Raw genomic sequence first — 26,506 nt, 5'->3', positions numbered from 1 at the left:
TCTGATCCATAAAGTAACAATGCTTACTAGTTACGTTAGATCCTGTCTTTCTGAAATACTCATGAAGCTTTAAACTTTTATTTTAGGTGTAGCAATATGCTCTAAAAACTAGCATTTTAACATGTTTTTCTAATAATTGTTTTAAAATCATTTTATTTAAATTAGCCAGAAAATCCTTTATTTTTGCCATTTCCCCTACATTGAACTAATAATTGTAGAATAACTATATATGAATATTATTTTTGACTTTACCTCCTATTTTATTTTTCCAGAAACTTACAGACTTTTCCTGCTAAGACATCAATTTGTGTCTTAGAAAAGCAGAAATACTGTGAAAGATTGAAATAACCTAAATCATCCAAAACTAAGGCATACATAATGAAACAACTTCTAGTACTTGTATAGAAAAAGGTTTGTATTTGTTTAAAAATGGATTCATTTATCATTTGCTTTTTAAAAAGCATTATGTGCTTTAAAGTACAATAGCTGTTACTCTTAAATATACTTTCAGTCCTATAGAACCATTTTATTTTATTTTTATATTTTAAATCTTTGTTGTTGAAAGTATTACATATATCCTATTTTCCCCCCATCTACCCCTTCCAGCCCATCCCTATCTCCTCTACCCCCCAGGCCCTCACCACCCCATTGTTTGCATCCATGGGCCATGCATATATGCATACAAGGTCCTTGTTGATTACCTCCCTCCCTCCCACCCAACCAATCTCTCCTTCCCTCCAAGATTCTGCACTCTGTTCCATGTTTCCATTGTTCTGGATCCACTCCGTTCATCAGTTTATTTTGTTACTTAGATTCCACATATGAGTAAGATCATGTGTTATTTGTCCTTCTCTGACTGATTTATTTTACTTAGCATGATACTCTCCAGATCCCTCCATGCTGTCTCAAGAGATTCTTCTTTTTCACTGCTGCATAGTATTCCATGGTATAAATGTACCACAGCTTTTTTATACACTCATCTACTGACAGGCACTTGGGCTGTTTCCAGATCTTAGCTATTGTAAATTGTGCTGCTATGACAAGGGTACATACATTCTTTCTGATTGGTGTCTTGGGTTCCTTAGGATATATTCCTATAAGTGAGATCACTGGGCCAAATGGCAGTTCCATCTTTAATTTTTTTAGGAAACTCCATACTGTCTTCCATAATAGTTGTACCAGTCGGCATTCCCACCAGCAGTGTACTACTAGGGTTCCCTTTTCTCCACATCCTCGCCAGCACTTGTCATTTGTTGATGGTAGCCTTTCTGACAGGTGTGAGGTGATTCCTCATTGTTTTAATTTGTATCTCTCTGATGATTAGTGACTTTGAGCATTTTTTATATGTCTCTTGGCTATGTTCACTTTGGAGAAGTGACTAGGTACTTTGCCCATTTTTTAAAGAATACTTTTTATTTTTAAAATATACTTCTTTATTGATTTCAGAGAGGAAGAGATAGAAACATCAATGATGAAAGAGAATCATTGATTGGCTGCCTCCTGCACGCCCCCTAATGGGGATCGAGCCCACAACCCGGCATGTATGTGCCCTTGGCCGGAATCAAACATGGGACCTCCCAGTCCACAGGCCAATGCTCTATCCACTGAGCCAAACAGGCTAGGGCATCTATTTTTTAATTGGATTGTTTGTCTTCCTTTTGTTAAGTTGCCTGACTTCCTTATATATATTGGATATTAACCCTTTACCAGATGTATCATTGCCAAATATGTTCTCCCATATGTTGGGCTTTCTTTTTGTTTTGTTGATGGTTGCTTTTGCTGTACAGAAGACTTTTATTTTGATGCAGTCCCATTTGTTTATTTTCTGTTATTCTTGAATAATACTTTCAGTTCCTATAGAACCATTTGAAAGTAATTCCTTTGTTTTATTTTTCAGGACATGTACTTGTAGACATTAGAATATCAGGATTTGAAGCAATTAAGAATGTCTCTGCCAAGTAGACAAATAGCTATTATTAACCCGCCACCACCAGAGTATATAAATACTAAGAAAAATGGGAGATTGACAAATCAACTGCAATATCTACAAAAAGTTGTCTTGAAGGCTTTATGGAAGCATAGTTTTTCCTGGCCTTTTCAGCAGCCTGTGGATGCCGTGAAACTACAGTTGCCTGTAAGTATGTCTTATAATTAATTATATTAGGATTTTTTTAAAGCAAAAGAAAACCGTGTAAATCTCTGAAACAAAAAATCTAGTCTTTAATATTATAAAATATCAGAGGCCCGTCCCTAGGCCTGGCCGGCAATCAGGGCCAATCAGGTTCCCCACCTCCTCCTTCCCTCATTCCGTTAGCACCCCCCCACACACACACCTTTTCTGGTCACCTGCCATGTTCTGTGTCACCCCCTGGTGGTCAGTGCACTTCATAGCGAGCGATCGAACTCCCATTCTCCCAGTGGAAATCCTGAGGGGACACTTTGACTATTTGCCTTTTATATAGAGAGATATTTAATATGCACCAAATTTATTCAGCACCACTAAAGAATACCCCAATGAGTATTTATTCCTAAACAACAAAGCTCATTTTTCTGAGTATTGAAATTATTGTTTTAGTAGTTTGTGTTAAATTATAGTACATGCTTTCTTGTTATAGCTTATGTCACTTGACTTTTATTTTGTTACTCCTCATCCAAGGATATTTTTCCATTGATTTTTAGAGAGAGTGGTAGGGAGGGGTGGGGAAAAGACAGAGAGAGAAACATTGATGTGAGGGAGACATATTGATTGGTTGCCTGCAACTGAGATATGTGCCCTTGACCAGAATTGAACTGGGAACCAATAGAGCAGGCTTATGCTCTATCCACTAAGCCAAAACATCTAGGGCGTCACTTGACTTTTTAATGTGGGGTGTCATGAATATCGGTCTTGACAGTTCCTGGCAGATTGTTGCATCACAAATAGAGCTCAACTTTAGGAATTTTTAGCCATCTAAACAGAACTAGAGGCCCGGTGCACGAAATTCATGCATGGGGCGGGGGGCGGGGGGGGGGGGGGTGTCCCTCAGCACAGCCTGCAGCCTCTCCAATCTGGGACCCCTTGAGTGATGTCCTACTGCCCGTTTAGGCCCGATCCCTGGGGCATCGGGCCTAAACGGGCAGTCGGACATCCCTTTCACAATCCAGGACTGCTGGCTCCCAACTGCTTGCCTGCCTGTCTTCCTGATTGCCCCTAACTGCTTCTGCCTGCCAGCCTGATCACTCCCTAACCCAGTGATGGCGAACCTATGACACGGGTGTCAGCACTGACACGCGTAGCCATTTCTGATGACACGCGGCCACCTCAGTGGCTGCATGCCGAGGATGAAACATTTGCTGCTCCTGAGGATGTAACATTTGCGAAATAATGTTTTTTCCTCAAAGTGACACACTACCTGAGTTATGCTCAGTTTTTTGGCAAAGTTTGACACACAAAGCTCAAAATGCTGCCCATCACTGCCCTAACCACTCCCCTGCCAGCCTGATTGATGCCTAACTGCTCCCCTGCCAGCCTGTTTTCCCCTAACTGCCGTCCCCTGCAGGCCTGGTCTCCCCCAACTGCTCTCCACTGCAGGCCTGGGTCCCCCACAGCTGCCCTTCCTTGCAGGCCCGGTCACCCCCAACTTCCCTCCTGCCGGCCTGGTGACCCCTAACTGCCCTCCCCTGCAGGCCTGGACCCCCCCAACTGCTCTCCACTGCAGGCCTGGGTGGGTACCCCCCAACTGCCCTTCCCTGCAGGCCCAGTCACCCCCAACTTCCCTCCTCTGCCAGCCTGGTCCCTCCCAACTGCCCTCCCATGCTGGCCATCTTGTGGTGGCCATCTTATGTCCACATGGGGGCAGGATCTTTGACCACATGGGAGCAGCAATCTTGTTTGTTGGAGTGATGGTCAATCTGCATATTACTCTTTTATTAGATAGGATAGAGGCCTGGTGCACAGGTGGGAGCCGGCTGGTTTGCCCTGAAGGATGTCCTGGATCAGGGTGGGGGTTCCCTTGGGACATGGGGCAGCCTGGGTAGGGGCCTGTGGTGGTTTTCAGGCCAGCCATGCCCCCTGGAGACCCAAGCAAAGGCCCTGGTAACTGGGGTTTATTTATCTTCTACAATTGAAACTTTGTAGCCTGGAGGGGAGCCAAGCCTTCTGCTCTCTCTGTGGCTGCAGCCATTTCTGTTGGGGTTTATGTATCTTCTATAACTGAAACTTTGTAGCCTTAAGCGGAGGCCTGGGCCGGCCAGGGTGTCTGGAAAGCTTTGCTTCTTCCATTGCCAGGGGCAACCCTAGCCTCCTGCTCTTTCCAGCTCCGTGGCTGCCACCATTTCTGTTTGGATTTGTTTACCTTCTATTATTGAAACTTTGTAGCCTTAAGTGGAAGCCTGGGCAGGCAAGGGCAGGCGGAAAGCTTGGCTTCCTCCATTGCCTGGGAAACACAAGCCTCCCTCCTGCTCTCTGTGGCTGTAGCCATCTTGGTTAGATTTATTTGCATATTCGCTCCTGATTGGCTGGTGGGCGTGGCTTATGGGTGTAGCAGAGTGGTGGTTAATTTGCATATTATCATTTATTAGATAGGATGGCTAAGTAATGTGTAAAATAGAGAGTAAATCATGGAACTGGGATTATACTCTGGATCTCTCAGAGTCGATAAATACTAATTTATTTTTCTTCATGCTCTTTTTATATTCCAGTATGATTCTACTTTTACATTCTTGTGTTTGTTATTTTTAATGATTTTTTTCCCCTCTGAAAAATAATGCCATGGCAATCAGACTTACTTCTCATAACTGATGGTTTTGGTTTCCAGATTATGGCATTCCTTAAATTTCTTTGTGTTCCAAATGTAGTTCATTCATTAATACTATCATTTGTAATGTCTTTTTGAAAACTATAGGATTATTACACCATTATCAAAAACCCAATGGATTTAAGTACAATTAAGAAGCGCTTGGAAAATAAGTATTATGTGCAGGCTTCAGAATGCATCGAAGACTTCAGAACGATGTTCTCGAATTGTTATCTATACAACAAGGTACGTAAGCCTATGCTTGCTAATTCTATGCTGTTACATATAGGAGAATGTATTGTTTATAATTAACCTTATAAACAAGTGAGCTAATTTCAGATATCAAGTCTTGATTTGGGGTATTTTACGTACTTTTAAGGATAATGATTTTTTTTTACCAGTTTTCCTAATTTTTACCTATCAATATTTGTTCAATCTATTTGCTATATTTTTTTCTGAATAGCTGTAATGACTTATGCTTTTAAAAATGAAATGCCAATGATAGCTGGCTTTTGTGAGTAAAGTATTATATCAAAATATTCTCCAATATTTTGTTGGAGTGATGGTCAATCTGCATATTACTTCTGCCATTTTAATTATAAAACGATAAACCTCATTATATACTAATCTTGTTTAGATTTTCATGTTGTGAATCCCTGGCCATAATCTAAGACGCTAAACAAGTTACAAACTTCATGACAAATTTAGGATCAGACACATTCTCTGTTATATCCCAGTAGTAGTGTTTGCATCTGTTAATGCATTAGCTTGTTTGATAATATATGTGGTCATTTTGAACATGATCTTTACATTTCATCCATGAAATTGGATTCCTAACTTTTCTGTGATATCTAATCATTATTAAACTTAGTTCTATTTATTCAGAATCACTAGTGATACAGAAAGGTAATAAAGATTTTTATTTGCTTCCCAAGGTAATTATTAGTGCCACTTTATATGTTTAAAAGATTTAAGACTATTAGCCAATGTCATTTTTTTAAAATTCAGAACCATTCATACAAAGTACCATTGGTAATTTCATTTTAATTTAACAATTCCCCATTGTTAACAATTTCATATTGAACATTTAAAAATAAAGTTCAATAATTCTCCTGAGCTCCCTATCTTAGAAATAAGTGTTCTCGGCTTTAGACTTTTGCTTTGTAATTTATTTGAGGGTTTTTCCCCCCTCAATAGTGAAGTAAAGCAAAGCAAAATAGTTAGGATTTAAAATTGAGTTCAATAATGTCATTTTATTGTTTAGTTAACTGGAAACTGAATTGGGACAAGTCAAATAATTTGCATAGCCATGAATAAGTTTTGTAACCTATTTGTGAGGTAGAAATTTTAATTTCTAATACCTTTCATATTAGTAGGATTGGTTGAATTGTAACTCTAATGCTCAGAAGGCATCTTGGGTCCTTTTTAGAATTAAAGGGGTAGAATGTTAGAATTTAAAATATGAGCTCCTACACTTTTTTTCTAAACTTAATTTAGAAGTGATAGACAAAGAGTGCTATGTTACTACCTTCTATAAGATAGCCTGACTTATAGAAACTTGGTACTAATATTTGTAATGTCTTCTTGAAAACCATTGGATTAATATACCGTTATTAAAAAACCCAATGGATTTAAGTACTATTAAGAAGTACTTGGTACAGTGACCACACTGTGTAACCTTATGGCATATTTTATATATTTTGTAGCCTGGAGATGACATTGTTCTTATGGTACAAGCTCTAGAGAATTTATTTAAACAGAAATTATTACAGATGCCAAAAGTAGAACAAGTTGTGGGTGGTAAGGAAAGAATAAAGAAAGGTAAGCCAGAAGTTTATGTTCTCTTTCATATATATGAGTGTGTGTGTGTGTGTGTGTGTCTCCAAGAAGTCTGAAATTTTTGCTTGTGTTTACTACCACCTGTCTGTTAGTCTGAGTTTATGTTACACATCTTTTTGAGTAAAATTTATAAGCCCACCATTAATAACAGGTTTTGAAGTCTTTGCTAAATCTAAATTGGTTCTAACACTATTCATTGGTGTGTGTGTGAGGGTTTAAAGGGAGAGTGGGAATGTGCCATGTTTATATTGCTAAAAAGTTGAATTAAATGAATTAATTTAAAATACTAAGAGAAAAATTATCTTAGTTTTATATTTTACTCAAAAATTGGTTCACACTTTACCAGGCACTCAACAGAATGTAGCAGTTTCTTCTGTTAAAGAAAAACAGTCTCCGAAAGGATCAGAAAAAGTATTTAAGCAGCAAGTGAGTCCCTTTGTATTTCCTGAAACATCTACTCCTTTAAGTATGGCACAAGGTGCTCCACCCAACTCTACCTCACAAACAGTGGCCCAGGTAAGTTTACTGTAGCTTTAAAATAGTTGAGTATATGTTTGATTGTTGTGATGTCTATACTTTAAAATGTTAATATGAAATTGACCTTTAGTTTAAAGTGGTCAATCTTGTTGTCTGTATGCATGTTGTGAACAGAAACTTACATGTGAACCAAATTTTGGAGATTTCTCAGGTAGGATTTGAACTGGTTTTTAGAATCTTTGTAGTTTCTTTTGTGTGTGTGTGATGTAACTTATTTACTCACAATTTGGTGGGTCAATAACTTTCTTTTAAAATTCATACACTCTAGCTGATTTCAGGTATTCAAAAACTGAAATCAGTTTTTTTTCCTTCTATTTTTCATTGGTCTCAAAGGTTTACACAAGAGAATTCTTGGGGTATGGGAAGAAAATATGTAAATTACTTATTTTGTCTATGAAAGAGAAAATAGCTTTTACTAATATTTAATATGTGGAGACTTGGGGCTAATAATCCTTACCTTAGTTTTTTAAGAAACTGTTGCTCTGAATGTCACCTTATAGTTTTGTTGAATTGTTTTGTTTAGGTTACAAAGGGTGTAAAGAGGAAAGCAGATACAACCACTCCTACAACTTCAGTAGTTAAAGCAAGTGGCGAACCTTCCCCAGCACTTACAGGAAGAAAAACAGCAAAAATGCCGCCCGGAAAAGAAAGTGGGGGGAAGAATGTTTTGCCGAATTCTCAGCAACAATATAAAGTTAAAGTAACCGAACCATTAAGGCACTGTAGTGAGATTCTGAAAGAACTGTTTGCAAAGAAGCACTTTTCATATGCATGGCCCTTTTATAATCCTGTTGATGTTAATGCATTGGGACTCCATAACTACTATGATATTGTGAAAAATCCAATGGATCTTGGAACTATCAAGGTAAATGTCTTAATAGGAGGGAGTTCTTTTCCTGATTATACAAGTGATTGTGTCCTTGTAAAGAAATTTTAAATTCAGAAAATGATAAAGAAGAAAAGTTAAATCACCAGTAGTCTCACCACCAGGCGTGAATTTACCCTGAAGTTTCATTTACTATATTGTAAACATTATCTCGTTATATATTCAATAATTTTTTTCCTCACCTGAGGATATGTTTATTTTAGAGAGGGAGAGAGAAAAATCAGTTGGTTGATTCCCATGAGTATGTCCCAATTAGGGATTGAACCCAAAACTTAGGTATGTGCCCTGATCAGCACATACCTTTCGGTGTACAGGACAATGCTCTTAACAACTGAGCCCCCCAAAAATGCCCTATATTTTTTGCTAATCTCACAAAAGAAAAATAGGTATGAGTTTTATTCATTCATACCAATGGCTATTCTTGTGTTAGCTGTTGTCATTTTTTCACTTGACAATCTAAAGGAAAAGAGGTCAGTCCTCTTATAAGTAATTAGGTATTGTATGTTTTAAAAATTCTTGTGACTGCTCTGATCGGTTTGGCTCAGTGGATAGAGCATCAGTCTGTGTACTAAAGGGTCCCATGTTCTTTTTTTTTTTTTTTAATATATTTTATTGGTTTTTTACAGAGAGGAAAGGAGAGGGAGAGTCAGAAACATCGATGAAAGAGAAACATCAATCAGCTGCCTCTTGCACGCCCCCTACTGGGGATGTGCCCGCAACCAAGGTACATGCCCTTGACTGGAATCAAACCTGGGACCTTTCAGTCCGCAGGCCAATGCTCTATCCACTGAGCCAAACCGGTTAGGGCCTAAAGGGTCCCATGTTCGATTCCCGTCAAGGGCTTGTACCTTGGTTGTGGGCACATCCCCAGAAGGGGGTGTGCAGGAGGCAGCTGGTTGATGTTTCTCTCTCATCATTGTTTCTAACTCTCTATCTCTATCCCTTTCCCTTCCTCTCTGTAAAAAATCAATAAAATATATATATTTTTAAATCTTGTGGTACACTAGTGTGCCACCAAACACTGGCTGAAAAATCACTGGTCTGGAAGTTTGGTTTTTATTTAACACACAGTTTTATTTTATTTTGTATCATCAACTTCGATTTTATTAACATGTTACTAAATTTTGTGTTTACCCTCATATTTTTCATCTTATTTTTTCATCTCAATTTTTTTCTTTTCACAAAAGTGCAAACATTGTGGCTCTTCCACGAGGGCTTAGGTGTTATATTTTGTCTTTATTCTTTTTTTAAAAAGTAATTTTTTAGCTTCAGACACTATGGCTCAGTTGGTTGGAGTTATCCTGTACACCAAAAGGTAGGGAGTTCAATTCTCTGATCCCAGTCAGAGCACATTCCAATATCCAGTGATCTGCTGGGTAAAAAATTATTTCATGCTTTTGTTTTGCATTTCTTTAATTACAAATGAGGTCTGGCATGTTACATTTGTTCATTAGCCTTTTACATTTGTTTATGAATTGTTCATTAATCCACACATTTTGCCCAGCAGTCTAAAGGATTTACTTGTCTGTTGGTAGTTTTTATTTTATAGTGTCTGCCCAACTGGCTACTCTACATCCTCATTCTTCTATATACTTCATATGTAGCTACCTAAAAATGTAACCCTTGCTGATAATTTATTTTCTGTTCATTTTTAAAAGTCTTCATTCCTAGGACAGTTGTAATATACATCTTAGATTTAGGTGCTCTTTTCACTGCTTTTCTATGATCAAACTTGTCTATCCAAGATTATCTGAAAACATCTTGTTTACCTGCTCTTGTGATTTTGTTCCTATTCTTTTTTTTTTTTTTACTTGTAATGCCCTCCTTCCTTATTCTAACCACTTAATATAGGTGATTAAATAATTATTGAGCTGCTTATGAATCCTGTAATTATTGAGCTGCTAATGAATCCTTTTTCATTTACTTAGAGAAAAATGGACAACCAAGAATATAAGGATGCATATGAATTTGCTGCAGATGTTAGATTAATGTTCATGAATTGCTACAGATACAATCCTCCAGATCATGAAGTAGTGACAATGGCAAGAATGCTCCAGGTAAGTTGTTACTTGTGCTCTGAAAGTGAATTTCCTTTGAATATAGTTTGGAAATTTTAGAACCATAACTCAAGAGATAAAGAATAACACCCAAGTAGTAAAGTACAATTTTTAAATTGGTGGGATTGTTTATTTTTTGAGGTATAGCATCCTTTAGTAGCAAATATTTTAATGAAGTGTCCAGCATGTAGAGGATATTGGGGAAAATGTTAGTGAAGAGAGGATAGTAGATATCTGAGATAGGGTTCACTGGAGCCCATGTCCCACTAAAGGGAAGACCTAAGGACTTTTGAGGCTGAACTATTGGGAAGCAGTAGACTGATAGATCACCAACCACAGGACAGAAGATCTGTGAAAGAAGATTCCCAATATAACTTGGTCTACCTTACCTGAAAAAAGTGAGAAATGTTACTATGGTTGGCTGGAGGGTAAGCTTGAGTCTTATATTTCTTCTTCTGATAATTGTTATCTAGTTTTATAGAGATATAATTGGCATGTAACACTATATGTTTTAAGTTGTACACATAATGACCTGATAAATGTATATATTACAAAATGATGACCACAAAGAAAACCAGATTGTCATAAAAATATGACACCAAAATGTAGCTTTTGTTAAAAGGGACAGTGCTGCATTAAATAAAACATACAGAAAAACTTAACAGTCTAATTTTCCATTATAGGATGTTTTTGAAATGCATTTTGCAAAGATCCCAGATGAACCTGTTGAGAGTAAGCCTGTATATAATATCAAAACAGATACCACAAAGCCCCTTGGTAGAGAAAGCAGTACTGAAACTTCCTCTGAAGATAACTCTTCTGACGATTCTGAAGATGAACAAGCTCAGTGTATTGCAAATATTCAGGAACAGGTAGCTAAGTGTATTGATATAAGTTTTTGTATTTATGTGAGCTCTTGCTGCTGATCCTTCCTTATAATAAAAGTGTAATATGCTAAGTGTCTGACCACTCTTTCGACCATTCGTTCAACTGTTCCATCAGTCACTATGACGCATACTGACCACCAGGGGGCAGACATTCCAACCGGTAGGTTAGCTTGCTGCTGGGGGACTGGGTGAGATGCACTGGAGTCCTGCCCTGGCCCGCCAGCCCCAACTGGCCCCAATTGCTGGCCTGGCCGAGGGACCCCATCAGGGCATGAATTTGTGCACTGGGCCTCTGGTCTATTATAAAATCCATTGTGTAGATTAAAAGCTGTTATATCTAGATCACTTAGCAACTATAGCTCTATTTACCTATTGACACATTTATAATGTTTAATATTCTTTTCTACTAAAATATCTATATCTTAAAATCCTGTTATTTATATTTTTATTTTATTTATTTATATTTTATTTTATTTAAAATATATTTTTATTGATTTCAGAGACAAAGGGGGAGCTAAAGAGAGAGACAGAGAGAGAAACATCAATGATGAGAGACATTGATCGGCTGCCTCCTGTACAGCCCCTTCAGGGGATCAAGCCCACAACCCGGGCATGTGCCCTGACCAGGAATCAAACCCAGGACCCTTCAGTCTTCAGGTCAACACTCTATCCAGTTAGCCAAACCGGCCAGGGCTATTTATATTTTTAACTACAGTGAGCTACTTTGCTTTGAAATGGTTTATACTGTATATCATAATCAGAGATATTTTATGGATGATATCTTTAATATTTGCTACCTTTTATGATAAATTTTAAGCTGCTCTAAGCTAAAGCCTGAAAAATCAATTATTTAAAACTTAAGACTACCTGAAATATTAATTATTCTTAGTCTCATTTAGATGAATATTTAAGTTTATGGGGTGAGCACATGATAGATAGTATTTGTAATTCAATATAATGAATTCATGAAATGAAATTAGAACCCAAGAGAAAAGTTATATTAAATGAATTTAAAATGTAATGTGAAGGATACTCTTGACTTTTGAGTGCATCATCTTTTTCTAGTGTCTTTAATTTATTTATTATTGAATTTTTCCTTTATCAGATAAAAGCTGTTCATCAGCAACTGCAGGTTCTATCCCAAGTACCACACAATAAGCTAAAGAAAAAAAATGACAAATCTAAACAGGAAAAGAAAAAAGAAAAGGTTAATAACACAGATGAAAATCCAAGAAAGAAGTTTAAGCAAATGAAATCAAAGGAGAAATCCAAGATCAAGTAAGTATCTTTCATGATGCCTTATTAAAAGAATATGTAAAACTAAAGGCTGGGTGCATGAATTCATTCACTGGTGGGTTCCCTAGGCCTCACTGGCCATCAGGGCCTATCGGGGCCATCTTGCCGAGTCCCGATCAGGTCCAGGCCGATCCGATCGGGGCCTGCCATCCAGGGGGAGAGAAGGGGAGAGGGACTGTGGGAGGTTGGCCAGCCGGCTTGGGGGGAGGACCACTGGCGGAAGGACCGCAGGAGGTTGCCTGGCCATGGAGGTTGGCTTCTGGAGCGCACTGACCACCAGGGAGCAGTTCCTGCGTTGAGTGTGTGCCCCCTGGTGGTCAGTGCACATCATAGTGACTGGTTGACCTGTTCGGTTGTAACAGTCACTTAGGCTTTTATATATTGTAAAATAGATTTGACTAAATTTAATTTTTGTTGCAGTGAGCCAAAGAAGAGGCAACCAGTGTTGGCTCTGAAATCTGAGGATGAAGATAATGCTAAACCTATGAGCCATGATGAGAAAAGGCGGTTAAGTTTGGATATAAACAAACTCCCTGGAGATAAACTTGGAAAAGTCGTTCATATAATACATTCAAGAGAACCTTCACTGAGAAATTCCAACCATGAGGAGATAGAGATAGACTTTGAAACACTGAAAACAACAACACTGAGAGAGCTAGAAAAATATGTTGCTGCATGTCTAAGAAAAAGACCACTAAAACCTCGTGGTAGGTATTTCTATATGTGAATAGATATCATTCTGATGTTCGGTAGTTTTAAGTTTGCTCACTCTTTTACTTTTGTCCTAAATCACACAGGTAAGAAAATAATGAAGTCAAATGAAGAATTTCATGCACAGAAAAAACAGGAGTTAGAAAAGCGATTACTGGATGTCAATAATCAGTTAAATTCCAGAAAATGCCAAACAAAATGTAGGTGGTCATTTTCAAATGTTCCTGTGACTATGGGGTGTCCCCCAAAAATGTATATACACACTTTGAATAATTATATAGGCTGTGTTTATTAAAATACATTTCATTTTCAAAATTGAGCTATTAGCTATTAAAGTGTGTATACATTTGGGGGGGACACTTACTGGCATTTCAATGTGTTTCCTTATTTTGTAGCTAAGAAAACGCCATCATCCACAGCTGTTGTTGGAATTGGTTCCCGACTGACTGACAGTAGCAGCAGCTCGTCAGAGTCTGAAAGTAGTAGCAGTGGTTCAGGTTCTTCAGACAGCAGTGATTCCGAATCAGGTTAGCTATCCCTTTAAGCACACCTCTGGTTGTGGGAAATTTTTGAAATGATTGTTACTTACCCAGAAAGTATGGCTTGGATGCCACACTTATTATTTAATCCCATGTTTGATGATCTCACTATTTTCCTTAAGAGGTACTGTGTAAAATAAACTTCATATTATATGTATATGGCTTATAGGCTTGTAATATTGAAAATAATTTTACTAAAGGTGGGATAGCCTCTTAGTACATAATATCAGATCACATCTTAATACCAGAAAATATCAAATAACAAAATGCTGGTCTTCTGTTTCTAAGATAAAAGATTGAGGACATTTTTCACTTTACTCTCCAAGATATATATATCAGATCACTCTAATGTTGCAAAGCATGTCACATTGTGACAATATACTGTATTCTGATTAAGATAATCATTTTGAATTAAGAAACCAATCATCTTAGAAACTGTAAAACAGTTTCTTTCATTTATAGAAAATTGTATTTTAAATTCAGACTCTCACTTATGCTAAAGTACCACATTACCTTGTGCAGTTTATTGTCAGCTGTATCAAACTTAACTCATTCATGTTCTCTTCGTGCACTTTCATTGATGGTTACATAGCTGACAAGTAACCTCTGTCCCAAGGACCAAAGTGGTAGTAGCATTCATCACTGTTCACCAAAAGGCAAATTCAGAATACAGAACATTTTTGTGCCTAAAATTTTGCTTTATTTTAAAATGAGATGTTTGTTTGTCATGAAATTCAGATCTTTTTAAAGAACCAAAAACAAACATCCCACATAGAATATTGGCACATCAGGTATTCCTACCAACTATTAGAATATCCTTCTTATTTCAATCTGGCAGTAAGGATTTGCTGGCTTGCACTGCATTCTGTTTTCACTTTTGCTTCTGTTTAGTTAGTATTTATGTGGTGCTGATTTCTGTATTTTGTTTTTACATTTCTAAAGTACATAGTGGTAAATATTTTTGTTAGAATAGACAGAACTTATAATTTTGTTGGAATTTGTTATGCCAGAAAAAAATTTAATTTAGGCCTCTGATTATACATTATTTCCTTATATTTGACTTACAAGCATAAAACAATGCTGGGAAAACTCTTAAGTTGCATTTAGGGTTTTAAATTGTAATAGCATTTGTAATTTCATTTAATAAAGCATTTTTGGCCTAATAAGTTAGAGCACTTTGTCTTTTATTTGTAGGATAAAACTCATATTGGAACAGTTAGTTTGAATTATCTAATTATATATTGAATTCTGATCAGTAAATTCCTTGAGTATTAGAGGAAAAGTACTATATACAGAGTGCTTTAACAGAGTACCTCAGTTTTAATTTTAATTGTCAGTTTCTGGTAGGATCTTCCAAAATATTGCATGAAGGAAAGAAAATGTCTGTCATCCACTTGTGTTCTTAAAATGTTATCTTTTGTCTGTTGCCATTGTTTAGATATACACATATATATAACATATATATTTTTATTGATTTCAGAGAGAGGAGAGAGATAGAAACATCAATGATGAGAAAGAATCTTTGATAGCCTGCCTCCTACATGCCTTGTGATGGGGATTGAGCCTGAAACCCAGGCATGTTCCCTGATGGGGAATTGAACCATGACCTTCTGGTTCGTGTGTTGACACTCAACAACTAAGCCACACCAGCCGGGTGTGTTATATATATATATTTTTTTAAAATATATATATTTTATTGATTTTTTTACAGAGAGGAAGGGAGAGGAATAGAGAGTTAGAAATATCAATGAGAGAGAAACATTGATCAGCTGCCTGCCTCCTGTACACCTCCTACTGGGGATGTGCCCTCAACCAAGGTACATGCCCTTGATCGAAATCGAACCTGGGACCTTTCAGTCCTCAGGTTGACGCTCTATCCACTGAGCCAAACTGGTCAGGGCTGTTATATATATTTTTAAGTTTATTGGGGTGACTAGTTAATAAAATTATGTACAATCAAGTATACAATTCTGTGATTCATCATCTATATATTAAATTGTGTGCCCACCACTCAAAGTCAAATCTTCTTTCATCGCCATATATTTGACTCCTTTTACTGCTTACAATCTTCTCAACCCCTATTCCCTCTGTATAATATTAGTTTTTTCTAACTTTCTAGCAGAATAACTTGGCCTCAGAATTCTAATTTTTAAAATTCTTATTTTATGACATTATTGTTTAATGTCATCTTTTTCAAATAGCAGGGAAAAAATCAAATTAGCAGCCCTAGCCAGTGTGCCTCAGTTGGATTTTGGAGCATTTTTCCATACACTGAAAGATGGCAGGTTCAATTTCCGGTTATGGCACATAACCAGGTTGCGCGTTTGATTCCCTATGAGGGTGCAAACAGGAGGCAACCAATCAATGTTTCTCACATCAATGTTTCTCTCCCTCTCTCCTTTCCTCTCAGATCAATTAAAAATGTGTATATAAAATTAAAACTATATATTTAAAGTAGCAAGTTTTATACTTCATTCCACATTATAATAGTATATAGGTTTGTGACACAAAGGTCAGTTTGTCTTTTAACATAATAGTATGAGTTATCATTTACCTTTGAAATTTATATTTTATGAATATTCAGATTGTGTACTTCATTGAAAAAAAATTATTTTTGCTTAATAAATTAGTAAATGAAAGCAATAGGACCTTTTGTCCTAAAGATTAACTTCAGTTGTGCCCATTAAAATACTATAGGACTCCTAATTTCTAGTGTGTAAGCTAAGAACATTTTTACTTCTCCTGAGACAAATAAAAATATATAAATGGATTGTATATTATGAAAAGTAATCATCAGTTATCAATGACAATACCTATTGTAAAAATAAGTTACGCATCTACCATTCTTAATTATACACATGACATTTTCAGGGAGTAAACAAATCCCAAGTCTGAGTTTAAATGTGGGAGAAAATAGGTCTATTCACTGAAAAAATATAATTTTTGAAAATGAGGCATATGACCAAAAACTTCATTAACATGAGTAAAAATTAACTGGAAATTCATATAAGATTTTGTAGCTTTTCCCCCAAAATTATAAGAGAAAGTTTATATAGAAAATTAGAGAGGTAGTTGAAGTGAGCCAGGTGGACTGGGCCGGCTCAGGAAACAAATTTCAGAAGCAAAAAAAGGGCCTTTGGAGCTTAAGAGAAGGAAAGGCAGAGGTAATGTGTCTGAGGGAAACACAGGTGTGCTCCCAAGAGGCAGAGCATGCCAAGATTTTGTGGCTTTAAAATTTATTATGACTATGAATATCTTGCTTCCCAGCACTCTAGTTAAGAAGGTCTTTGATTATTCATGATAGGAGATATGAATATAATTTCATTTCTTCAGAATTGTATTAGAGGAAACTTTTCTTAAATCTGTAAAAAATTATTTTCTGATAGAAATACATTGATATTTATGAATTTTTTATTAATCTTTTTTAATACCTGTCCTCCTGGATTTTTATAGCAACTTGATTTTATGCAGTTTTCTTGGTCAAGTCACAATTTCTTATAAAATTTGTTCATCAGAGACAAGTCTCTAAATTGAATTTTTAATGTTACTGACACTCAAGGCTCTTATAGCTATCCTGTATTATGAGTTGGCATCTTTATTACAATACTAGAGGCCTGGTGCACGGATTCGTGCACCAGGGGGATTCCTTGGCTTGGCCTGTGGGATCGGGCAGAAACCGGCAGTCCAACAACCCCCTTAGTGTGCTAAGCGGCAAGCAGCCCAGGAGAAGCCTGAGCCCAGGCCAAGCACCGCGCCACTCCCGCTCATGCCGGCCCCACTACACCTGCTGCGGCCTGGTAGGCTCGCTGCGGCTCCACTGTGGTCTTCACGTGCCCAACCTAGGGTGATACCGGCACACCCATGACCGGGAAACAGCCACGGGTTCGCTCCAAGTCAGTCTCAATGCCAGTCCCAATCCTGGTCCCGGTCCTGATGGGGGAGGGGCACACAGGAGTGTCCCTGGGAGAGGATCGCACTGCCGCAGCGGTACTCATCAGCCATGAGCCTGGCATTGGCACCTGTCAGTCAGCTGAACTGCCCTCCCACTGTGGGAGCTCACTGACCACTAGGGGGCAGCTCCTGCATGGTCAGAATCTGCCCCCTGATGGTCAGTGTGCATCATAGCAAATGGTCAACTACTCAAAAAGATCACTTAGGCTTTTATATATATAGATCATTCTGTTTGGATGTGCCAATATGTTTTAAGGGTAACATCTGTGAAAAACATTTAAGTGTTGTAAATAGTGTTAGAGCTGTTTATTTTGCATTACTTAAATAATTCTATGTATTTTCAGACATTATTTTATGCACTTTTGAAAAACAGGGACTAAATTCTTTTTTTAATAAATATTTATTGTTCAGATTATTACAGATGTTTCTCTTTTTCCCCCCCATAGCTCCCCTCCACCCAGTTCCCAGCCCACCTCTTATCCTTACCCCCTCTCCCCCACTGTCCTCATCCATAGCTGTAAGATTTTTGTCCAGTCTCTTTCTGTCATCTTGGTTCTCTCCAGGGACTAAATTCTTAATCCTGCTTTGTTAAGTAAGATAATGACAGAGCAGTGATTTCCCAGGAAAGTTTTATTTAAAAAATTATCATTGCAAACAAGATATTAAGTCAGTTCTAAGATTGAATAGTAATGAAATCCCAAATCTTTGAAAAAACTAAAGAGAAATCTGTGGGTTAGTGGTACTTAACTTGCAAACTTCTGATCAGCATGTGCAAATTGTCATGTGCAGATATGTGATGAAAATTTATTGAACATTGGTATAAATATAAGGCCTTTTTATTTTTCATCATCTCAAAATCTCATTAAATGTCAGATCAAAGATGTAAATGAAGCTTGACAATAAAATGGATTCCAGATATATATTCCTATGTAAGCTAGGCTGTGTTAGTATGCTTATATAAGCTATTGAGAATTTTCTAATGCTCAACAATCTTAGCTATCTTGAGTGATATAATAAGAAGGAATATAATTACTAGATCTAATCTTGTGGCTGATAATATTACTGGGAAACAATCAAATGAAGCAGCTCAGCAGTAATAGTGCTTTTGAATTATACCTAATAAGGAAATAACTTCAGGAAATGTCTAAATGTAAGCACAGATCCTGGATTAGAGTGAAATAGAATAATGTACAGAAATGTTTATAATTCCAATTGCTAAACAGTTACACACAAAGAAACTGAAAGGTTACGGCATCAATTCTTTACCTGTTTAAGACAAAGTGAATACATCACTTCATCCTCTGGACTTTTTGCTTTTATACATTATTTTTAAAATATATTTTTATTGATTTCAGAGAGGAAGGAAGGAGAGATAGAAAGATCAATAATGAGAGAGAATCATAAATTTTGGTGTGATGTTCAGAGAATTAAGTTTTTTTAAACATTGTTTCTTTTTAAAATAACTTTTCTTGTTCGTAGGTGAGAAAATAAAAAAAATAAAAATAAAAATTCTCTGGTATTACAGCCTAGGTTTTCTATAGAATTAGCCAGAATGTGATTTTTTTTTTCCCCACACAAGGGAAAAAGGGCAAACATTCAAGTATAGATTTTGTTCAACCTTTTTAGGAGGGGGTGGTTTAGGAAATGTAGGAAGTACAAAATGACAGCTTTGGAGTAATCTTTGCCATTCAGGCTAGAGAGTTTAAGAGAAATGGTTAGAGTTTATCATTTAAATTTTTAAAACATGTATTAGGTTCTCATCAAAATGTTTACAAAGTATCAAAAGGATAAATTCAAGGAATGAGGCTTGATGAAAAATTTGCATATATTAAAGTCCATACTTGAGCCTTGAGTCTTATTAATAGTGATACATTTTGACTTGTGTTTTTAAATTTTTCTGTTCAAACTGGGCCTTTAATAAACAGGCCTTGTAGAATAGTGTTTCTCATCCTTGGCCATACATTAATAATGTACTTTTAAAAATATATTTTATTGACTTCAGAGAGGAAGGGAGAGAGAGAGATAGAAACATCAATGATGAGAGAGAATCATTGAACCTCCTCCATGCCCCCCACTGGGGATTAAGCCCATGTGCCCTTGACCAGAATCGAACCCTGGACCCTTTAGTCCACAGGCCGAAGCTCTATCCACTGAGCTTGGCCGTACATTATAAACACATGTAGAACATTGAAAATGCCCAAATCTGAGTTGAATGGAGAGTGGAGCAAGGTATATGCAGTATTAAAAGTAACCCAGGTGACTTTAATATGCTGCCATATTAAAGTTTGTAACTATCAATGTAGGTTTTTTTGTTTTGTTTCCACTTTCTAATTCTAGTTAAAATGACCTTGGTAAAAGGAACGGGCAATTTACAATCAGTTCTATATTAAAATAAGTTCCAAATAATTAGATTAAAATTGCCAAAACATCCTTTAAAGAAGCAAAGTTTTCCGTTCAGAAACAAATTGCTTGATTTTTATCAATAGAACATGACTTAGGTGATAAGCTTGGGTAAATCATTTAGCACCTCTGGACATGCCTTCTTTCCTATAAAATAAGGTAGTAGAAGCAGGTAGTTATTTTCAATCACTTCTCTATCCCTGTCATATGACATAAGTGTGATTTGTTTTTCTAATAAACCTTCAGTAATTTTTTTCTGAACATGGCATTATGTTCTTGTTTTGCATTATGGTATTATATTTATATCAACTTACCAAGTTTTAAGTCTTGCTGATAATATTTGGAGCATTTATCTCTGTGCTTGATAGTGATGGGTATTAAACCCTTTATCCAGCTCTATTTTTTTCTATAATTTGTTTTTGCCTTATTTGAAATGAAAACTTTCCAATCAAACTTTCATATTGAGGTTTTTTGGAAGATGTGAAAACAGAACATATTACCTAATATTTATGTTATGATTTATTTAGTAGTTTACATATATTATCTAATTTGATCCTTATAAAGATAGGTATGCATGTTGTTGTCCCTGTTTCAATTATGTTTGTAAGACTGGTAGGACTTCTTTGCTAAGTAAAATGTGTTCTTAAGCTTGAGAGTGAAAATATGTATTTTGTATTTTCATTGCAAAGGCTAGAAACATAAACAGAAATATGCAGTTTTACTTTACTGTGTTTCTGGAAAGTCAGTGATTTGAGAGTAGAATGAGAAGCAGAATGCTGAGTATTAGCTATCATTTTCATCTATCTATAGTCTGTAAGACTTAAAGACATACTATATTAGGTAGCTTTGATTATTTTTTCTTGTTTCTTGAAGCTCAGGATAGTGAGGCAAAGGAAGGGCCCTTGGATACAGGATGGGGGGACAGGGGAGAAGCCTGGGATGAGCTGCTGCTGCCCACTGCTCCCCTGGTTGCAAATCTTTTTGGAATGCTTAGAGTTTAGGATAGAGGACACAAAGGTATACACCTGAGAAAGGGGTACAAGTGTACTCAAAGAAGAGTGAGCCTGGCTTTGATTTTCTAAAATTGAGATTCTTTTATGCCTTTTGCTATTGTCTTCAGATTTCGAAGTGCTAATTTGTATAATAATCCAGAGCTTTAGTTTTATATATCAGAAAACCAAGATGATACCCTTGAATTTTTAGCAGAGTACTAACATGACATGTCATATTTTTATTACACTTAAGAGTTTATATCATAGAATAAAGTAGTTTAGGTACATATTTGAACAATTAAGACAGATGTATAGATGTGCATATACTATAATTATATTAATAAAGTCTGGTTTTGTTCAAAGGTGAAACCATAATATCCTTGGTCTTTGCAGCCTATCTTCTTCCCTTCTCCCACCTAACCCCCAACACTTAAAATGACATTTAGTAGAATGACATTGATAGGGTTCATATAATTGAAAATACTTGAATCCTTTAAATTAAAGCACATTTTTTGCCAACTCAAACACAGAAAGTACTTCAGAACTATAAACAGCAACCACACACCAGGCCAGGTCTCAGAAGGCAGGTAAAAACCAAGGGGGTGAAAACTGGGACACATGGAAAAAGAGAACCTTCCCAATTGGATTGCAAGTTGAGGAAATCGGAGGTCTCACGTTAAGTGAATATAGGGATATCTTCTTGGAAAGAGAAAGATTTTGCTTGCTTATACACACACACACACACTCACAACATCCCTACATCATAAGCCATCTATAATCATTTTGATTCGCTTGAGCAGCACAGTTGGCCTTTTATAGATTATGTAAAAAATAAAGCCATTTCTGTTTCCTTTGCAGATTTCACTCAGTTTCCTAGAGTATTCAGTGTCCACACTTCAAGGGCCCACCACACTCTTTCAAAATATGCTTGGCTTCCAATATATTAACATCTATTGCTGGCCTCAGGCTTTAAACACTGACACAGCCACTAATGTCAGTGATGCCAGATCAGTCTGTATGATTATGCTTTTGGAGAACAAAAGAGAATGTACCCATACTCAAAAAGAAGGCCTTCGAGCTTTTCAGACATAAAAACAGTAAACTTCCCTATGAATATTCTTCTTGTCCACTGAACTTTTAAAGTAGACTATCAACCATTGTAGGTGTTACTCATTTACACAACACTTTTCTAACATAAGCTGTGAGTACATTCTATTCCCCTAAGAGAGTTTATTAACTAATATATCTTTTTATATAGGCAATTTCTAAGTTCATATTTCTTTACAATTTTACCCTATTTTGTACTTAGTTGCAATTCACTTAATAAACTTTATTTCAATAACTAAAAAAAAAAAGCATTTAGCAATTTTAACAATGTCCAGCATCAAACATTTTAGGAAAGGGAAGAACAGTAATATATCCAATGGAAACTGATGACATTTCAGGAGGCAGAAAGTAATTATTAAAATTAAAATGTAGCCCTCGCCAGTTTGGCTCGGTGGATAGACCATCATCCTGTGGACTGAAGGGTCCCAAGTTCAATTCTGGTCAAGGGCATGTACCTCGGATGCAGGCTCCTTCCTGGTCAGGGCTCAAGCAGGAGGCAACCAGTCGATGTGTCTCTCACATCATCAATGTTTCTCCTTGTCTTTCCTTCTCTTTTCTACTCTCTCTAAAAATTAATGGAAAAATATCCTCAGGTGAGGATTTAAAAAAATTTTAAATGTATTCAGTTTGAATAAGATTTGGTATTGACCAGCCTTGGTGTCCTGGAGCCTGAAGCAAATAATGATCACTTGCTCATGCAAGCTGGCCTGGAGAAGAGGGGTCAAGGCACTATCTATAGTTTGGAGCTTTACCACACTGACCTAGACTTGCAATTGGGGAAAATAGCACCAGAATATATATATAGTGACTAATATGCTAATTGTCCCATCCAACGGTTTGACCATTCGACTAGTCGCTATGATGCACACTGACTACCAGGGGGCAGATGCTCTGACCATAGGTTAGCTTGCTGCTGGGGTCTGGCCAATCAGGACTGGGGGAGACAAGCCGGACACCCTGGAGCCCTCCCGTGGCCCCTCCCTGGCCTGCCAACCTCCCACAGTCCCTCCCCAGCTGACTCCAATCACCCCAATCGGCACTGGGCTAGATGTGCTGGACATGCCCTGGAGCCCTCCTGCAGTCCCTCCCCAGCCCCTATCGATCATGTACCAGTGCCGTCCCTTGGCCTGGCCTACACCCTCTTTCAATCCAGGACCCCTTGGGGGATGTCTGCAGGCCAAGCTGAGGGACCCCATCATTGCACAAATCTGTGCACCGGACCTCTAGTTTTAATAAAGAAAGAGGAACCTATGAGCACCATGTCAGAGATCTGTTCTTATACCTACTCCACTGCCAGTGTCAGCTGTAAAGGTAGTTGTCAAATTAGTATAAAACCCCTTTGGAGCCATATGGTTGAGGCTGCCAAATAGTTTAGATGTAACTAGAGTACTAATCAGATGGGATCTTTATTAAAATGCTTAGCAAGCAGACTTCACCATGAAATCAAATAGCTTCGCTTTTAATAAAATACTATGTCCTTTCAGATAAATAACATACCCTTATTTTATAGTAAATTCTTATTTTAATTTAACTCTTAACAGCTACTTGGTAAATGGTGATTTTAGCATAATTGGTACTGTTTGTTTAATTAAAACCTTCTCTCTTTTGTGACTTGTTCCTTTTTTAAAATATCACTGACTTGAACTCTTAACAGTGAAGTAACACTGTTCTTTTTTGCCTAAATAATGCAAATTGAAAATTGTGAGTGGATATGTATTCCATTATGTGGAAAAGAAATATCCCTTTTAAAAGCAAGTATTCCTTTAGAAATTTTGATGGATTCAAAGAGGGCAAAATCCTGGAGAGTATAAGAACCTCTTAAGAGGCTGGAGTTAAGGCATTTCACCATTTTATTTCTAATATGAAAATAATTGTAATTTAGAAGTAATTTTAAGCTTGCAAACATTTCTTTTGCAGAAATGTTACCTAAATTTACTGAAGTGAAACAGAATGGATCTCCTTCTAAAGAGAAAGTAAAGGTAAGTTAATTCTCCATTTTTACTCTACCTTAGAATTTAAAAATTATTTATACTAATAAAAGGGTAATATGCTAATTAGACCAGGAGACCTTCCAGATGTCCTTCCAGACAAAGCCATGGTGGCGGAGCTGAGGCAGAGGTGGTTAGAGGCGATCAGATCAGGCCAGAAGGGGAGGGCAGTTGGGAGCAATCGGGCCAGCAGGCAGAGTGCTTAGGGGCAATCAGGCAGGCAGGCAGGCAGGTGAGCAGTTAGGAACCAGTGGTCCAACAGAGATCGGGCCTAAACCAGCAGTCAGACATCCCCCGAGGGGTCCCAGATTGGAGAGGGTGCAGGCTGGACTGAGGGACCCCCACCCTGTGCACGAATTTTGTGCACCGGGTCACTAGTGTATGTTATCACTCACTAGTATAGTAGTAGCTTTCTTTGCAATTGGTTGTTTGATTTACATGAAGACTTGTCACTCTATTCAGTTTGTCAAATGTTCAAAGATTTCTCATGAAAGCAGATTGAATAGAGAAAGTATTAGGTTACATTTTTCTAATAAAATATAACTATTATATAAGTCAAACAAATAAGAACAAATTATAGAATTTTTGGCTCAGTCTTGTGAGTCTAAATATAGAGGGCAGCCTTGGTGTTCCCATATACTACACACAGTAGGTGGTATAAGGGCTTAGCCTAGTGCCTTTCACAGTGTAATCATTAAGTGTTAGCTATTATAATATAGCTTTTTAACTGAGTACTGAATCAGAATTTGTTGATAGTCATATGGGTCAAACCATCATGTAATTTTAACCACCTCTCCCTTTAGGTCTGTAATTCAGTGAAGAAAAAGGGGTAAAAGAGGATTTGTCTCTGGATTTGGTATAAAGGCTAAGTTTTTATTTTCAGTAGCTCACAGGAAAGCATTTAAAAATAAGTAGCACTGCCCTAACCAGTTTGGCTCAGTGGGTAGAGCGTCAGCCTGTGGACTGAAGGGTCCCAGGTTCAATTCCGGTCAAGGGCACGTACCCAGTAGGGGGTGTGCAGGAGGCAGCTGGTCGATGTTTCTCTCTCATCGATGTTTCTAACTCTCTATCCCTCTCCTTTCCTCTCTGTAAAAAGTCAATAAAATATATTTTAAAAAATAAGTAGCACTGTTTGATAATATACATGTAAGTCTATGTGTACTAGTAATTATGATTTTAGGCTTTTACTAACTACTTAGTATAAGCTATGTATATGATAGCCAAGATATTTAATCTTTCTAGACCTTAGTTTTCTCATTTGTAAGATAGGAATAATTGTACCTTATAAATTTGTGTGACAAATAATTTCATATTCAAAGATAGTGTTAAATTATTTCCTCATGTTTCTATACTCTTGTATTTTGTGTGTGGTTAAAACTCTAAAGGTAATTTTATTTAACTTTGTCTTAACAGATACAATCTTCTATGCAAGATATAACCTCCAGTACTATTGCCCTTTTTCATCAGACTACACATTCAAGTGGAACTGCACCAGATCACTACCAGTTAGCAATTAATCATCAAGAATTAGAACATAAACAGAGTGTGGAAAACATTTCACCTTTACAAATCCTGCCTCCCTCAGGTAATAAATTAGCAAGTAAATGACTGCAAATGAGAAACTGACTTCTAAATCTGCATATGAAAACTAGAGGCTCATTGCACGAAGAGATTCGTGCAATAGGCCTTCCTTCCCTTGGCTTCCAGCACCAGTTTTCCTCTGGCACCAGGGACCCAGGCCTTCGCTCTGGCTGGAGTCTGCCGTCTTTGCTGCAGACTCCGGAGTCTCCAGTGTTCGTCTTTGCTGTGGCCAGAGTGCTGCTGCTATAGATCCCTTTACCCCCTGCCCTCCCTCTCATAGCTGGCATCCTACCCCGCCCGGCCACTCCATGCCTGGAGCTGCTGGGCAGCCACCATCTTTGTCCTTCTAATTTGCATATTCCCTCCTGATTGGCTGGTGGGCGTAGCAGAGTGATGGTCAATTTGCATGTTTCTCTTTTATTAGTGTAGATGCTAAGGTCACCGTAACCAGTTTCGCTCAGTGGATAGAGCGTCAGTAGACTGAAGTGTCCCAGGTTCAATTCTGGTCAAGGTCATATGCCCAGGTTGTGGGCTTGATCCCCAGTAGGGAGCATGAATGAGGCAACTGATTAATGACTCTCTTTCATTATTGATGTTTATCTATCTCTTCCTCTCCCTTCCTATCTGAAATCAATAAAAATATATATTTTTTCAAATTGCTAATGTCATCTTAATTGCTATGTATCTGAGCAACTGAAAATCATAACTAGTACATTTCAGGTTAGAAATAATCACTGAAACACATTGTTAGAAATTATATGCTTCATACCCAAAGGCACTCTTTACATTTGAATGAAAATTTATATGTACACTTCACATGCTACTTTACTTTCATATACATTATACAGTATACATTGGCATGTGTGCTATATAAAAAAACCTGTCACTGCCAGAGCTCATACTACCAAGTTCTGAGCAGACTTGGGAGATATTGCCCTTCATTTCCATGATGCCCATGCC

At 37.3% G+C, this 26,506-nt stretch overlaps 1 protein-coding gene across 1 annotated transcript in view; it reads left to right on the top strand.

The window, feature by feature from the left end:
• Positions 1 to 1,945: 1,945 nt before the first annotated feature.
• The window catches only part of BRDT (bromodomain testis associated), a gene marked incomplete at both ends in the record, with an annotated part of 36,963 nt that continues 12,402 nt past the window's right edge, over positions 1,946 to 26,506 (top strand). Inside the window, 13 exon segments of the mRNA XM_079776501.1 lie at positions 1,946 to 2,134; positions 4,884 to 5,021; positions 6,482 to 6,596; positions 6,961 to 7,130; positions 7,675 to 8,016; positions 9,966 to 10,094; positions 10,778 to 10,966; positions 12,087 to 12,259; positions 12,698 to 12,984; positions 13,075 to 13,188; positions 13,384 to 13,515; positions 23,895 to 23,956; positions 25,379 to 25,550. Coding sequence (XP_079632627.1) covers positions 1,946 to 2,134; positions 4,884 to 5,021; positions 6,482 to 6,596; positions 6,961 to 7,130; positions 7,675 to 8,016; positions 9,966 to 10,094; positions 10,778 to 10,966; positions 12,087 to 12,259; positions 12,698 to 12,984; positions 13,075 to 13,188; positions 13,384 to 13,515; positions 23,895 to 23,956; positions 25,379 to 25,550 — 2,212 coding nt within the window.

This window comes from Cnephaeus nilssonii (genome assembly GCF_951640355.1).
Source record: "Cnephaeus nilssonii genome assembly, chromosome: 7".
Taxonomy (NCBI): domain Eukaryota; kingdom Metazoa; phylum Chordata; class Mammalia; order Chiroptera; family Vespertilionidae; genus Cnephaeus; species Cnephaeus nilssonii.
This window is presented reverse-complemented; position numbering and strand designations above follow the sequence as displayed.